The sequence below is a fragment of the Carassius auratus genome, linkage group LG28B, assembly GCF_003368295.1.
Source record: "Carassius auratus strain Wakin linkage group LG28B, ASM336829v1, whole genome shotgun sequence".
NCBI classification, from domain to species: domain Eukaryota; kingdom Metazoa; phylum Chordata; class Actinopteri; order Cypriniformes; family Cyprinidae; genus Carassius; species Carassius auratus.
The window spans coordinates 5,810,641-5,826,498 of NC_039293.1; the positions used below are offsets into that span (position 1 = coordinate 5,810,641).

General features: G+C 35.9%; 1 protein-coding gene and 1 pseudogene across 2 annotated transcripts; both read left to right on the top strand.

The window, feature by feature from the left end:
• Positions 1–15,858, top strand: part of LOC113067858 (cysteine protease ATG4D-like) — a 591,286-nt pseudogene that overhangs the window by 142,919 nt on the left and 432,509 nt on the right.
• On the top strand, positions 7,502–14,562 carry LOC113067855 (ADP-ribosylation factor-binding protein GGA3-like). Of its 2 annotated transcripts, none has more exons than XM_026240349.1 (17): positions 7,502–7,679; positions 8,442–8,526; positions 8,591–8,663; positions 8,747–8,845; positions 9,349–9,472; positions 9,544–9,647; positions 9,782–9,862; positions 10,301–10,438; positions 10,822–10,903; positions 10,981–11,097; positions 11,199–11,450; positions 12,165–12,238; positions 12,323–12,459; positions 12,613–12,896; positions 13,508–13,677; positions 13,864–13,974; positions 14,201–14,311. In XM_026240349.1, exons 1-17 carry the CDS (start codon positions 7,640–7,642, stop codon positions 14,309–14,311), a joined length of 2,082 nt encoding a protein of 693 aa, XP_026096134.1. In that variant the 5' UTR covers positions 7,502–7,639. The 2 variants fall into 2 exon arrangements, with proteins under 2 accessions (XP_026096134.1, XP_026096133.1); XM_026240348.1 differs by having other exon boundaries at positions 7,503–7,679; positions 12,610–12,896; positions 14,201–14,562.

Sequence of the window (15,858 nt, forward strand, 5' to 3'; positions counted from 1 at the left end):
AAATAAACTATACTACTTTTTCGTAAGGGAATAGTTAGTGTGGGAAAATGAAAGAAAAATATGTTTATATCTTGACCTTGTATTTTTATTTTTAGAATTTTCATATAGATTGTTTTAACATGTTATTAATAATTTATTACTTTAAATACCAGGGTTTACTTTGCTGTGACTGTACCTGTGGTTAGTGCACTTCATGCCATTCTGAACTTATTATATGCCGGCAGCCATATCACCCTGGAGCCCAAGACTGGTTGCCCACTTAAGCTAAGCAGGGCTGAGCCTGGTCAGCGTTCTGGCGCACTATGGCTGCCGTCGCATCATCCAGGTGGATGCTGCACACTGGTGGTGGATGAGGAGATACCCCCTGACCATGTAAGCGCTTTGAGTGTCTAGAAAAGCGCTATATAAATGTAAGGAATTATTATTATTATATTTAACTCAAAAATGAAAATTATGTCAGAGGCTCTGTACTTTATCATTACTGTACAGAGTTGCTGTACAGCTGTTTCCTGTCTGTACTATTAAGGCTTTTATAAACTGCTCACAACCGTGTTTAAGTGGATTCAGTGCTTCGGCCAGTGAATGTAATCTGACAATGCAACAACTGTGGTTGATCCTTTAATTTACTGTGTTTTTTGCTGCCCTCTAATGGAAGCTGGATGCATTTACGCATGCACACTCTAAAAACTGCTGGGTTGAAAACAACCCAATTTGGGTTATTTTGACAACCCAGCGCTGGGTCAAAAAGAGACGAACCCAGCGCTGGGTTGTTTTAACCCAACCAGTTGGGTTATCATGTTTAACCCAGCTTGCTGGGTTGCCTTTTTTATGGTTTAAAATGACTATATTGCAGGGTTTTAAAAAACAGGGCGGGTGTTTTTTTATCACTGTATTTCAGAAGGAAAACTACTGTATTTAGAAAATGTTCGATATCATTTCGCAGATGCTTGATAAGGCAGCGTTTGTGAGCTCAGCACCGCTCTGCAGCCGTTACTGGAGAAACCTACCTCTCCCGCTCTTAGCGCCTCCTGCTGGCAGAAAATAAACTCGCAGAGTGCAGCCATGTGGGGAAACAATGCATTTCTACGTTAAAATTAACCCAAATTGAGCTAGGCATTAAACCTACAAATGTTGTTCATTTTAAATATCACTTTTACACACAAATAATAATTACCAAAAGGAAAATATTTATTAAAAACAAGAGAAAAGTCAAAAAGTAACATGTTAGAAGAAATGCAGAAAAGGATGGCATTAACAGCTACAGAGTTCATAAACAAAGCATTGAACATTTGATGAATATAACTTAAGATCAAATTGGACTTTGTTCAATTGTATATATTGTATAAAAATATACGAAAACACATACAATAAATTTACAATTAGTTAGTTTTTTTTCCAACTATTCTGGCATGACAGTACACAAATAAATCACAACATTAACTTTGATATTATAACCTTTAACAGACGCATGTGTGTGTGTGTGTGTGTGAAAGAATGTGAGCAGGTGTATGAATGACAGAGTGCAAACTTTTCTACTAAACAACACAGAAAAAGCATTTAATTTTTTTTTTTTTAACAAATTATACACTTACAGTTTGTTTCATTGTCCATGAATACAGATCATGCATCACGGTCAATTTTCATGATCTCTTTAGCATAACTGATGTAATCATGAAGAAACCCCATCTGCACAGCATGTGACATCTTCTACATCATCCAGGGCAGCGTCCTCCTTTAAAACCAGTGCTGTTTAGGGGAAAGAAGATTCTCCTCTCTGACCAGCATTCATCCCAGTCACCGCCTGCTCTTCATCAGTGGCCTAAGAGAAACAAATTTGAAAAAATTAAACATTTAATTAAACTATCGATTTTCAGGTAGAGGTGTATTCACATCCGTAAGGATAGGTAAATAATCGGTTTTAAAGTTTCAACACTTGTGCGGTTGTTTAATGTCTCAGTCCACCACAGCTCTCATGAAGTCTATAATGGCAGCACTAGTGTGAGGACATGCGATATTGTTTGAATAAATATTGCTTTCAGAAAGCTTCTTTACTGAAACATTAAAACAGACATGACATTCACATACCTCACAATATTCATGTACATGGAGGGCTGCTCTTCAAACCGTTAGTTCACCAAATAATTAAAATGTTCATAATTTACTCTCCCCATGTTTTTCCAGACTCATACAAACTCTGTTCATTTTTTGGAAAACATATGAATATATTTAATATTCTCTTTTTGTGTCCTCCATTGCTGGTCTGGGAGACCAATATTTTATTTTGAACATACATGTTTGCTATCATATAATTTAAGATGTATTCATATATAAATATCAGAATTTACTTCTACAATAACTCTATATTTATGAAGCTTGAAAATACTGATTATCTAAACTATAAATGGATTAACAAATATTATGAGAAAACTAAAAATATATTAATTTATGTTGTAAAGACAGACAAAAGTCTTATAGGTTTGGAATGACTTGAGGGCAAGTAAATGATTTTTTGTGTGAACTTTACCTCTAAGAGCGCAGACCAAGAATAATGACTCTCCAAATCAGACAACTCCAAAGTTGGTTTGAGTTCTGCAATGAAAAACACAGACATCAATGGTCTTAATGAAATGAGCACGTAATCACACTGTTGTTGCATCAAAATGTGAAGTAAACTGGTAGGAGACAACAGAAAAATTTATTTTCTAAAAATAACTTACATAAAATCTCAAGGGAATGATGATCTCCCATGTCTTTTGCTTTTAACATCTACAAAAACAAAAAACAAACATTATTTTACTCTTAGTAAAAAAACAACAACTGATAACATGAAATTATGAAGTTTACTTGCCTTAAACGATCTTTCCCTCTCTTCAGAAGAAGCTGAGAAAACCACCTCCTCACACAAGCAGACTTGTGTGTCCTTAACTCCAGTTAGTTTGAGTTCTGCAAAGAGGGACATCAATGGTTTCAATAAAATATTAACATATACATACATACATATATAAAATCACACTGTTTTTGCATCAAAATGTGAAGTTAACAGGCAGGACACAACAGAAACATAAATTTTCTAAAAAAAAAAAAAAAAAAAGTAATAATAATTTAACTTACATCAGTCTCAAAAGAATGAAGTTATCTTGTCTCTGGATTTCAACATCTAAAAAAACCACACACATTATTTTAGTCTTAGTAAAAATAAAGATAACTTGATGTTATTCTGAAGTTTACTCTCCTTAAACCGTCTGTCCCTCTCTTCAGAAGAACACCTCCTCCTCATCCTCACACAGGTCTGTGACTCCTCACACAAACAGCTTCTGTGTCTTTAACTCTCAGCGCGAGGACAATGAAGACAGGAGCTGGACAAGTCTGAAACATTACATGTAAAACATACTTTTAACAGTTACCACTTCAACAGCCTCAAAATAATTATGCTAGTCTTTACTACACAATGCCGTTTCCTTTAGGAGACAAACATACATTCAGTTTAACCGCGAAAAAAAAAGACAAATTCACATGAGCGTAACCGTGACCATAACCGTCTGTTAACGCCTCAAAGAGAACAGATAATGTAAAATCTTATGTAAATATGACAAAATACATTCACAGACGTTATATTAAAAGTACATCCTCCGTTCAGTAACGTTACATGAGGCAGTTAAGACCTCCGTGTCCGAGGCGAAAACCGCGTCCGTTTTTTTTATATAACGTTAGATATAACGTTAAGCTCCTTTGTTTCCGCCTTTCATAAAACCTTCCGCCTTTCATACAACCGGGTAAACAATAAAAGATAACTTTACATTTTGAATATTTAACGTTACTTACCATAGTCTTTCACTCGCTTCTCGCTTCTATCACGCTGAGAAAATGGCGGCTGCTCGCACTGGAGAGACGTACGATTTTGACGTGACGTGCGTGCTCTCCTTCACGTCCGCGTCCTCAACCCACCCCCGCTGGGTTAAAAAAGATAGTTATTTTCAACCCAAACTTGGGTTAAAACATCCCAAAGTCCTATCCAACGGCCTCAACCCAGCAGTTGGGTTGAAAAAACAACCCAGCATTTTTTAGAGTGCAGATTCAGAAGTCTATCAAGTTGAATCAAGTGTGTCTATTTGCACAGAAAATGTTTATAGTTTTTATGACAAGGTTCATTATGAAACAATACAAATAATATAACCAAGACACGGGTATATAAATACTACATGCATACATAAAGAGAAGATTATGCATTATGATGTGAATATGATGATTTCCATAGAATATATATATTTTTTATAACGCTTTACACAAGCTTATTTCAAAGCATCTTCACAGAAAATCATGTTTATAATATTTTAATATTTTCATGCCTTATAATGGCATTTAGCAGGATAGGGCTGTACAAAATATAGTTATAATATTAAAGTGATATTATCATTTTAATAAATTTTCTATCAAATTCAAGTTCATGTTTATTTATAAAGCACATTTAAAAACAACAAGCATTGTACCAAAGTTCAGTACAATTTATAAACATAAGTGAAACAAGTAAACACCATAGAGCTCAGATTGATGAAAGCTAAGTATAGGCACCTTGAGTGGCTGTATAAGAAGACTGGTCTGCTTGTTCCTGCTACCTTTTACTCAGAGTTTATGTTGCAATATAAAAAAGCACTCAACACCACCCACTCTCCTTACCTGTCCACTTTTTTTTTATCAAAGCAAAGCGTAAACTCAGGATCCCATTGTCTGAGATCAACAAACTCAAACCGCCCTAATGGTTCTTCTGACCTCTCAAATACCTTATCCACTCTCTAACTTTACACTCACCAGTACATCTGTGTTTGAACAGCTGATTATGAATTCTAACTCATCTTCCTGTCAGCTTGATCCAATTTCAACACATCTGATCAAAAATGTTCTACCTTGTCTCATTTTATACCTATAACTCACATCATACATAGATATTTATATACTGAAAGTAGCCATGATCACCTCAGTACTCTTAACCTGGTCTTGACAAAACAGTCCTGTTTAATTTTTCTGTTGGTTTGCGGCACGATGTAGCCTATTTTATAGTACATTTTGTATACACTCACTAAACAAATAGTGATAGCTTTATAGTGGTTTTGAGTATTCTTAGCAAACTTTCTAGTATATAATCCATTTAGAATTTAGAACTTTGTTTTTCGACCACACATGTTGCAAAGTTTTGGGAATTACGTCTGCATATTTATGCTGGATTCGCTCTCGAAGTAGCAGTGATTTACATAGTGATAACCAATAGACGGGATCAAATATGTGAAAATGTGCATTAAGACACCCTCACTAATTTCAGAAGCACCCTCGATTATTTCTGGAACCTGGTTGATACACTTTTATTGCAAAACTACAAAAACAACAAAATACAAATGCACTAAAATAATTAAATAAATGCATATTTACAGTTTAAGCACTTAACTAAAATAACGCTATTAATAAAACAAATAACTAGACAAGGCTGACTATAATCAGCTTGCTTCCATTTCATAAGATAAGTCTACTCTTTACCTGAATTAGAAAAAAAAGTTATTCTAGTCTTCATTGATGCGAAGACAACGTTTGAGCATATACACGCAATATCTGAGTAATCCTTTGTCTCCTCTCATCTTAACATAGATGGAGCTATAGTTCATCCCTCCTCCACTATAAGTAATCTTGGTGTGCTATTTGATTCCATCTTCATCTTTTTTTCCCAGCAAGATTGCCCATATACGACGAGACTCTGAAACTTCTATTCATGCTTTTATAACTTCACACTTAAAATATTGTAAATCCTTGTTGTATGGCCTACCCAACAAAGCTCTTAATCATTTTCAGCTAATTCATAATTCAGTGGGTGGCAGGGATTTCAGCATTCCAGCTCCTAAACTCTGGAACAAACTTCCTCAAAACCTCAGAGCTGTCTCTACACTCCAGACCTTTAAAACTCATTTTAAAAATGTACTTATAATATGTTGTTCTGCCTCGTTTTTCAGTTCCATGCTTGCTTTTGTTACTTATCTTGTATAGATTTCTGTCTGCTTATTAGTTAGATCATGTGATTGTATATTTTATATGTGTGTGTATTTGTGTTCATGTTTATGCAAAGCGTCCTTGGGTTTTTGAAAGGCGCTAAATAAACAAAACATATTGTTATTATAATTGTGCCATTTGCACATTTAAAGATTTTGCTGGAACAGTGCTTTGCAACATAATCATGTGTAATGGTAAGAGTGTCATTCTTCATTGGATTCTCAATGAATGGACCAGTTGCACTTGCCATAGACTTTGAGTCATAAGGTTCACAAGCCTGATCAAACTAATCTGACTGATGACCAGAGAAACATGAATGAGAAAACTTGTGTACTCAAAAAAGATGTGTACTCAAGTCAAAGGAGCTCATGAACCAAAGCCTGTATAGTTATTTTTGATTTGCCTCATTATTATATCTTACATCACTCAAAAAAAATTGTTATCAATAATGTTTCATGTTTTTGTAGCTTTGTTTATCTAATACACTCATGGTAGTAGCCAGGCATTGAAAATTAGTGAGGTCCAGGGGGTTTCTAAAATAACCCCCTTATTATAGAACTGTGATATAATACAACTAATGATTTGTGAAACTTTACTATACTGAATGACTTAGCATAGATTTCTTAATGGCTAGTGTTTGCGTATTTCATTTAATTCTGTACCCTAAGTTACTTGTTCTACAGATCTCTGCACTAGTGCTAGATACTGTTTTGATAGCGTTGATAACGTTTCTGACAGGTAATATATTATTTTCTCTTACCGAATGTCATGGACTTTTTTTGTGACTATTTATTTACACTAACTTTACCCACCAAACTTATTTTCCCTAACCGTCAGTTCCAGTGGCGCAGAAGGTAAAATGTGTGTCATACATATTTTGATGTGATAGACCCGGGTTTTTGGCAAACTTTTTTTCACATCAGAAAAGTATTTTCAATGAAAATTAAGTAGTTGTGTCAAGTCTACATATGTGCATTACTTTTCAGAATCATTTCAAAACAACTTTACCGAAATCTGTGCCTTATAATTCATGCTGGATACGTAAAACCCACGGTAGATTTACTCCAAATTAGTTAACATGTTTGTTTTCTCATCTATTGTCGCATGGAAGTCTATAAATGTATATACCATAATATTTATTCTTTATAATATTTATTAACTAAGATATCTTATTGTGTATAAAATAAATGAATACAAATAATAGTCCAACTCCTTTGTTAGAACTGTTTTGCAAGAATCATCTTCTCTTCTCTTCTTTCTAAGTCTTTCCTTTTAAAGAACAATAGCACTTTAAGGATTGTAGTTTCACTTTTATTTTGTAATCCTACAAAACTCGTCCTGTTAGTGACTTTTATTTTGTAATCACCAGAGGCGTCTGAATCGAGATGCCAAGGACCTACATACAGGCAGCTGATGATACTGCCGGCTGAATTCAAAGCGCTGTCCATTTAAAAACATAAACAAAGCAGTATTGTGCCGCTGCGTACAAGCTCGGATGGAGCAGATGATGCTTTCTTCTAACATAGTCAGTTTAATTTGACGAATGTCTGTGGTATTTAAGGAGGAAATGTGTGGATTTATCAAAGAGTCAAAGCGTTAAATAAGGATCATGGCGTTTCCGGAGGGAGAATCACTGGAATCCTGGCTCAGTACGTGCATTATTATCAGTGACATTTCATAATTGGTGTAAATAACACTGCTGTGTTATGTCTTTAATGCATGCATTAATACCGACGCGTCTGACGTTCTTGTTTAGCGGAATTTCAAATCATACTATAATGAAGCTCAGCTCTTGAATATTATTCATCTCATATTGACGTTGCTTAGAAACCTTCTCGGGGCGTCCAATTATGATTAATAAATAATATTAAAGAGCCAAGACTTCATCATAGTAGGATTCGTTGATTCGCCAGCGTCTGCCAATCAGATATGCCCAGTGTATGAACAACACGTCTCATAATTAATATTCATGAGCCAAGCTTTCCCAATAGTATGATTTATAAATTCAAAATGCATTTTGATCGTCCAGATTAAATTTTTGTGTTTAGCTTCATGTATGAGTTCAGACCCAGAGCTTCAGGATTTACAACAGCAATAACTAATTCATTACTTATCAATTTAAATGATTTTATCAATGGTATCAAATAGTACACAAAACATCGTAATACAAATCTTTTTTGGACATTCACAATAAGCATAAAATGTAAATACAGTTGCACATGAGTATGCTAATATTATACACACTTGGAGGTTTTCGTAAAGGACGATGACTTTAAAAAAAAAATATTTTCCTGAAATCAGTGATGGTAATATTGATGTGAATCCCTGAGATTGGCCCTCACACTGTTGTGCCAGTGTATCACAGACGGGGCTGATTGTTTGGTCCTTACGATGTTGTGTGTCCTCCACAGACAAAGCCACACACCCGACCAACCGGCAGGAGGACTGGGAATACATAATTGGGTTTTGTGACCAGATCAATAAGGAGTTGGAAGGGTAAGCATCTGTAATCCAACATGACTGAAAACTACAGGAGTCTCTTCTCTAACTGTGTTTGTAGTCCTCAGATAGCTGTGAGACTCCTGGTTCACAAAATCCATTCTCAAGAGTGGGAAGCCCTTCAAGCTCTGACGGTGAGGGATTGCTGCTTTATTATGAGTTTCTTTACAGATGCTATAATGCTTACATGATGTCTGATGGTTTTGTGTTTCTGAAGGTACTAGAGGCTTGTATGAAGAACTGTGGGCAAAGATTTCACAACGAAATATCCAGATATAGGTTTTTAAATGAGCTGATTAAAGTGGTTTCGCCCAAGGTTAGTGGTTTTTCTGTTATGACTTTTGTATGTTGACCCATAAGTTAGTATCACCCTGGTTCCCTCAAAAGAAAGCCAATAGGATTTTTTTTTTCTATTGCTTTTGGATTAAGAAGATAAACTCTGTGGCCTCCAAAACATAAAGATTCTTGCACATATTTTTCATCATGATAATTTTAACACATTAACACAACTTTTATAAACTTTAAGCCAAAATGCAATAATTAAAAGTAAAAAAGTCTAAACATAGGCTATAAATGAACTACACCATGATTGCACAACTTCAGCATCACCACCATTAAGTTACTCTTTCAGTCTTTATTTAAAAACGTTTCCTTAGAAAGTTTGAGTTGCAAGAGTGTGATTATTAACCAGAAACCCACTGAATTCAAGACGATGGAACCAGAAGTGCAAAAATGTGATCTTGTTTCTGATTTTAGGACTCATTTATTTGTACCTTATATACATAATTGACTAATATGTTTAAAAACATTGTATTTCAGTATATGGGGGACAGTGTTTCTGACAAGGTGAAGAATAAGGTCATTGAGATGTTGTACAGCTGGACGGTGGTGTTTCCCAATGAGGCCAAGATCGCAGATGCGTACCAGACACTCAAGAGACAAGGTGAGATGTTACGAGTGAACTTTCTCTGGTGTGTCATGAGCGGCTGTCTGATCGATGTGCGTTTTCTTTAGGACTTGTGACGTCAGACCCAGAACTGACTGTGGACAAATCCCTGATCCCGTCCCCTCCGACACGACCCAAAAACCCAGTGTTTGACAATGAGGACATGGGGAAGGTGAGACACCTGATGGCATCTTTTCCCGTGCATGCATAATCTGAATTTAAATATGTGATTTGGAGGTTTAACTCCAACTGTGTTTTCCATTTTATGAAACTAAGAAAATGTGTTGTTCTGTGATTTGATGGCAGTTGTTGGCTGAACTTCTGAGGAGCAAAAACCCGGAAGATCTTCAGGAGGCGAACAGACTGATCAAAAACATGGTGAAGGAGGTGAGAGGATCTAAGATGAGATCAAGATGTTGATCTGATATTTGAAGATGGATGAAGAGCTCCAGTTTAAACTCAACATGAAAACTCAAATTAAATGATTAAGCGATTAAAGAATTGCATGAAAATTAAAGGATTTAAAGAAATAAAAAAACTATATTATTTAAAGAAATATATAGTAAAATAATGCATTTTAACAGCTATTTATTAATTCCTTCATAACTGTCTGGTTTACAAAACAAGACATTTACTAATAAAGTAAATATTCAAATCTGATGTTGACCATAATGGTTCAAGGGGTGTTTGCATCGATGGTGGCGCTTGTATAAACTGTATTAATGTCAGACCTCATAATTTCAATATTTTTCTGATTTACACACTGATTCTGGATCAGGTGTGGCATAATTGATGTGACAGACATAATTTGTGTTGTGCATGCAGGATGAGGTCCGAGTGCAGAAAATGGCGAAACGCAGCAATACGCTGGAGGAAGTGGACAACAACGTCAAGCTCCTGAGCGAGATGCTGGGTCACTACGACAGAGACCGATCGTCCGACGCCGACCGTGAGCTCATCAAGGTGAAATCATATCTGACAACAATCAATGTTTGTCAAATGTGCAGACCGAGAAAGTTTAAAGAAATGGCACTTGAGCATAAGGTGGTTAGGTTAGTTTGTTGTGGGATTCTAATTTGATCATAAATCTCCAGCAGCTCAGCCCTATTTCAAGTGTTTCTGCTGTAATTATGACAAGGCTGCTTGTTAACAGTATTTATTAATAGAAACTTGTGGTATTAAGGTAAAAAGAACTGTATTTTCTTCAATACAAAAATATTCAGTGTGGGAAAAACATTTTTCAGTTTACATCTTGACATTGTGTTTGTGTTTTTAGCATTTGTATTTAGATATGTTAAAACTATCACGACAGCAGCACTCACATGTGACCTGACCTGTATGTTCAGGAGCTGTATGAGCGCTGTGATAAACTACGACGCACCGCGTTCAAACTGGCCACTGAGGCAGAGGACAACGACTCCAGTCTGGGTAAACAACATGATGCCCCGCTTTGCTCTCAGAGGATCGTTTATTTGAAATGTTTAGCATTTTTCTGCTTCCTGTAGGGGACATTCTCAAGGCAAACGATGATCTGTCCAGAGTAATCAGCTCTTATAAACGTATCGTAGAAGGACAGGCGGATGACGGCGAGGGTGAAGATCTCAGACCGGCTTCTAGTGAAGGTGACGTCACTTCAGGGATCATCTGTAGATCTTCCCTCAGCAGCAATATTTTGATAATCCTATACATGGTATTTTCTTCATGATGTTTCTTGTCTTCTCAGGATGTGAGACCACGGGCACATTGATTGATCTGGCTGGACTGGATGAACCTTCCCCTCCCCCGACCGTTGCTCCTCCTCCTCTTCCTCCTCAGGTCCCGTCAGCCAATCCCACGGATTCACCCATCCCCGTGCTGCCGCCTCCTCCTCGCCGATTGGCCGGCGCTCACGGCAGTCAGACGAGCAGCCCCAATCACAAACCACCTGAGCAGCAGACCTCCCTCTCCCTGCTGGACGATGAACTCTTGTCTCTTGGTGATAAATCTCTTTTAAATTTTTGTGACGTTGTCTGGTGATGCATACCATAGAAATAGGCTAAGAGAGGACACATAGTACCCCACATGAATGTGTAATTCACTGTTTTTTTTATAAAAATGCATCGACAATAATATAAGATGCTTATTAAATAAATAAAATAAATAAATAAATAAATACTATTAATAAAATAATGATTTTTATTAACATTAATGTTTTTGAAAATGAAACATTATTGATAATATACAATAATATATTTGTTATTTAGCATATGAAATCAATACTTAGTAAATAAAAGTTGTAATTGATTAAATAATTGCTACAATTATAATAATTATTTTTAATAATGTTTTTAAAACGGTTTGAAAGCTTTTATGTTAATAATAATAATATTATTAGTAGTAGTAGTATTAGAATGAAGTATTGTTACTTAAAAGTATGAAATAAAAATGTATGACTGATATTAATTTATATTAAGAAGTTTGAAGTATGAAATGTTATTTATATAAAATTACATATTTTATTTCTGTTAAAGAGTACATAAAAAGGATTAGAAACTAGGTTAATAAGGTGAATAAAATTCATTATTATATAATTGTAAATACAAATACAATAATAATAATATTTAAATATTCTTCCCATTTTCACGACTTTACAATTTATTTTATTAGTTTATATGCAATATAACATGCATAAATCTTATCTGTCTCTCAGGGCTGAATGATCCTCCCTCTGTGCCAAACAGACAGAAGTTGGATGACCCGTCTGGTCAGTGGACATCCTCACAGGTAGCACACACACACCCACTGGACTTACAGACGTTAAAAGAGATGACTGAATCCCTCATTTTTTGGTTGGTCTCTTGCTGTCAGGCTCCTGATCCGGGCCTGGACCTGTTTGGGAGCATCTCTGCTCCGACAACACACACACCTGCGCAGACCTCACACACACCGGCTGTCAGTCAGGGGCTGCAGGATCTCTCCATGCTGGACTTTGGAGGTGGAAAGAGGTACAATTCTGCTCTTCCTGATGAAAACAGCACCTCAAACCAACCTAATGTGGTTTGCACATGCAGATCGTTTCTTATCAGTCACTTATGTGGGTCCACCTATGTCAACCGCTTATTTGAGAATATAAATGAGGTTTTATTATCTCTCAGTAGTGGTTCTGGTCTGACTGGCATCGCTGGAGGTACTTTTGGTATTTCTGGAGGTGTAATGTGCCCCACAGCCGGCCCTCTTCAGTCCATTAGCCCGTTTGTGAGCGCGGCGGGGCCTGGTTCGCCCGCTGTGGCCCGGGCTCAGGCGGTGACGGGCGGCTCAGCTCCGGGCAGCCCTTTCTTTCAGCCCTTCTCATCTCCGTCTCACTCACTTCAGAGCAGCCCGGCGCGGAGCTCAGAGCCCAGCCTGTCCAACCTGAACGTCCCGCTCGAGTCCATCAGACCCAGTGAGTGACCGCAGCGTCAGTCTGGACAAGGACGTGAAGCTAAAACACACTGGAGGCCAATAAACACTCAAATAAAATAAAATCATAAATGTACTTGAAAATAATGTCAAAATGTCAGGAAAATTATAAAGAATTAAAATCTTAATTATCCTTTGTTGGTATTTATATTATAGGCTTAATTTTCGTTATGAGAAAAAAAATCAAACTATAATTTTCATAATAAAAGATTTTCATAAGTATATAATTATTTTTATTATAAATATATTAATGTAATATATTATTTATTCTTTCTTTCTTTTTTTAATTAATTTCTTTGGTCTGAAATGTGACCCAGAAAGGCTTTGTGCTTTACACGTCATACAAAATTAAAATCCTATATTATAATTTATACTACATTTATACTATATTATAATTGATATTAAAGGCTTTATGATTGTATATGAAATATAAAATTATCATAAATGTATATATTTTTTCCTTTTGATTTTGTGAGTGAATTGTGATTATTTCTTAAATCCAGACAGCCGAGGTTTCCATGTGATCCTGCAGCTGACCTGTTTAACAGTATTAGTTGCTGAGCTGTATCTCAGTGTTTCTGCTTGTGTCCTCAGGTGGAGTCTTACCTGTGACGCTGTATGATAAGGATGGAGTCCGTGTTCTCATGCACTTTGCGATGGATTGTCCGCCAGGTCGACCGGACGTCCTGGTCATGGTGGTGTCGTTGATCAACACAGCGCCGTTACCCGTGCGAAACATAGTGCTGCAAGCAGCTGTGCCCAAGGTATGACCTCCTCCACTGCCAACACAGATATACACAGAGAGTTTACATGATTCGTTCATTTGAATCACTACTTTAATGATTCATCTGAACCAATTCACAACATTTCTTTCACTATAAAATGTGAAATGCCACAGGGATTTCTTGGAACATGTTTGATGACTTGGTATTGTGTTGTGTTTGTGGCAGTCTATGCGAGTGAAGCTTCAGCCTCCATCAGGTGCAGAGATCGCACCCTTTAACCCCATCCTGCCCCCCGCATCCATCACTCAGGTCATGCTGCTCGCCAACCCACTCAAGGCAGGAGCTCACACACATCTAATACTTCTTTTATTAGACAAAAACATAAAATACATTTATAAAATACATACAAGATGATTATTAGTATTGTAAAATCTTATTATAAAATTCTTTATTTATTGATTGTAATTGTTATTAAATTAAATAGTAATTATTTTATTAAATAAACACACCACTTTGGTTCAGCTCATCATAAAGGTTTACCAGTGTTGTGTGTGTGTTTCAGGAGCGTGTGCGTTTGCGCTATAAGCTGGCGTATCTTCTGGGAGAGCGTCAGTATTCGGAGGTTGGAGAACTGGATCAGTTTCCTCCAGCGGACAGATGGGGCTCGCTGTAGATCTCACCCTTTACCTGCTCGAACTCTTATGTTCATTCCCAAGGATCGTCTTTCATTTGTGCTGTTCATTTATTTACTATCAGTGTTTTGCTGTAGCCTTGTGAAGCAGCATTTGATGCTTGATGTTTTTCGCGAAAATTCAAGCTGGATATTAATACAATAACACGACGTCAGTGACACGCATGATGGTCTGAAGCGGACGCGTTTGTTTCAGAGGTTGATCTTTTGTGTGCTGCCTATACAGACGTTTACCATGGAAAACGTTTATTTCTGTCAAAATACCATAGTAAAACAATAATTAACTGGCACTTTCAACAAATAAGAGTACAAAGTTATGATTGGAAAATGAAATGGAAAAAAAAAATTCTATAATTTATGTGAAATAAGTTAATTACTACAAACTTCACTGAATGATTATGTATGAATTTAAGCTATTTATTTTAAAAAACAGTTACCAGTCATATTTTAGTATAATTGAGATACTATAAATCATACTTTAAAATTTGTTTAAATATATTTTAAAATATTTTTGTATTTTGTGTTTTCATGAACAGTTTTAGTAACTTGTTTTTGTTGTAATTTTTATTACTTTGTTTTTTCATGTATATGTTTTTTTTTAATTTGTATTTCATCTTTTTAGTTACTTTAATACATTAAGTTAAAGAAAGTGAAAATGAGAAATGTATGAAACGTAGCGAAGTAAAATGTTTTAAATTTTATTTAAGTAACAAAATGTAAAAGAAAAAAGTAAAATGTTTTTAAGATGTACATTTTATTCACTTTAACAATAATTGTGGTATTTTATTTAGTTACTTATATATATATATATATATATATATATAGAGAGAGAGAGAGAGAGACTCAATTTTAAATTTTTAGGTGTTATGTTTATTTCTGGGGAAAAAATAAATTGTAGTTGTAAACTGCTCTAAACATGTCTGAAGTTTTGGTAACGGTTGCAAAAATATATTTAGGTGAGCCGCTCTTTTCATTGACTACTTGTTGAGAAATCAAACAAAATGGACCTTTTTAAAGCACTGTACTGTAGTAACTGTGGTATTTTGATGTAAACGGTGGTAAATGGTGGTAAACTCAGTATCCTAGCTGACCCTGATGGTGTCACGTGACCTCGCTGCTGTCCGTGAAGAGTATTAAACCCTGATTTCACTCTGTTCAGACAGTTCTAGGGCTCTTCTCAACAAGCATTTGAACTTTGCTGTTTCTAGAGCTAGACGATTTATTTCATGACGTCATGAAGCATCAGAACGAATGTACCTGCAGTCGAACGAGTTTACATGGAGCACGCTGTGAGGTTACACACGTAACGTCAGAGCAGCATTATGTTGTCTATTTTGAGTTTTTATCTGCCTGTGTTATAGTTCAACACTGATTTTGGTTTTATTTATTGCTGTTGCAGGAACGTTTGGACTGAAGTTTCAGCATTACAGTCTGTCTCAGATAGTCCACAGCCTTTATTGACAATATTAGATTTGTTTATTTAATTGTGACATATTTACAGTTTTTTTTACCTGTAGGTTATGCAGTGA

Coding starts and splice junctions, on each gene's coding strand:
- LOC113067855 (XM_026240348.1), top strand. CDS start 7,640: ATGGCGTTTCCGGAGGGAGAATCACTGGAATCCTGGCTCA. Junction 11,098..11,198: donor CAGACCGGCTTCTAGTGAAG/GTGACGTCACTT, acceptor TTGTCTTCTCAG/GATGTGAGACCACGGGCACA. Junction 12,239..12,322: donor GTCAGTGGACATCCTCACAG/GTAGCACACACA, acceptor TCTTGCTGTCAG/GCTCCTGATCCGGGCCTGGA.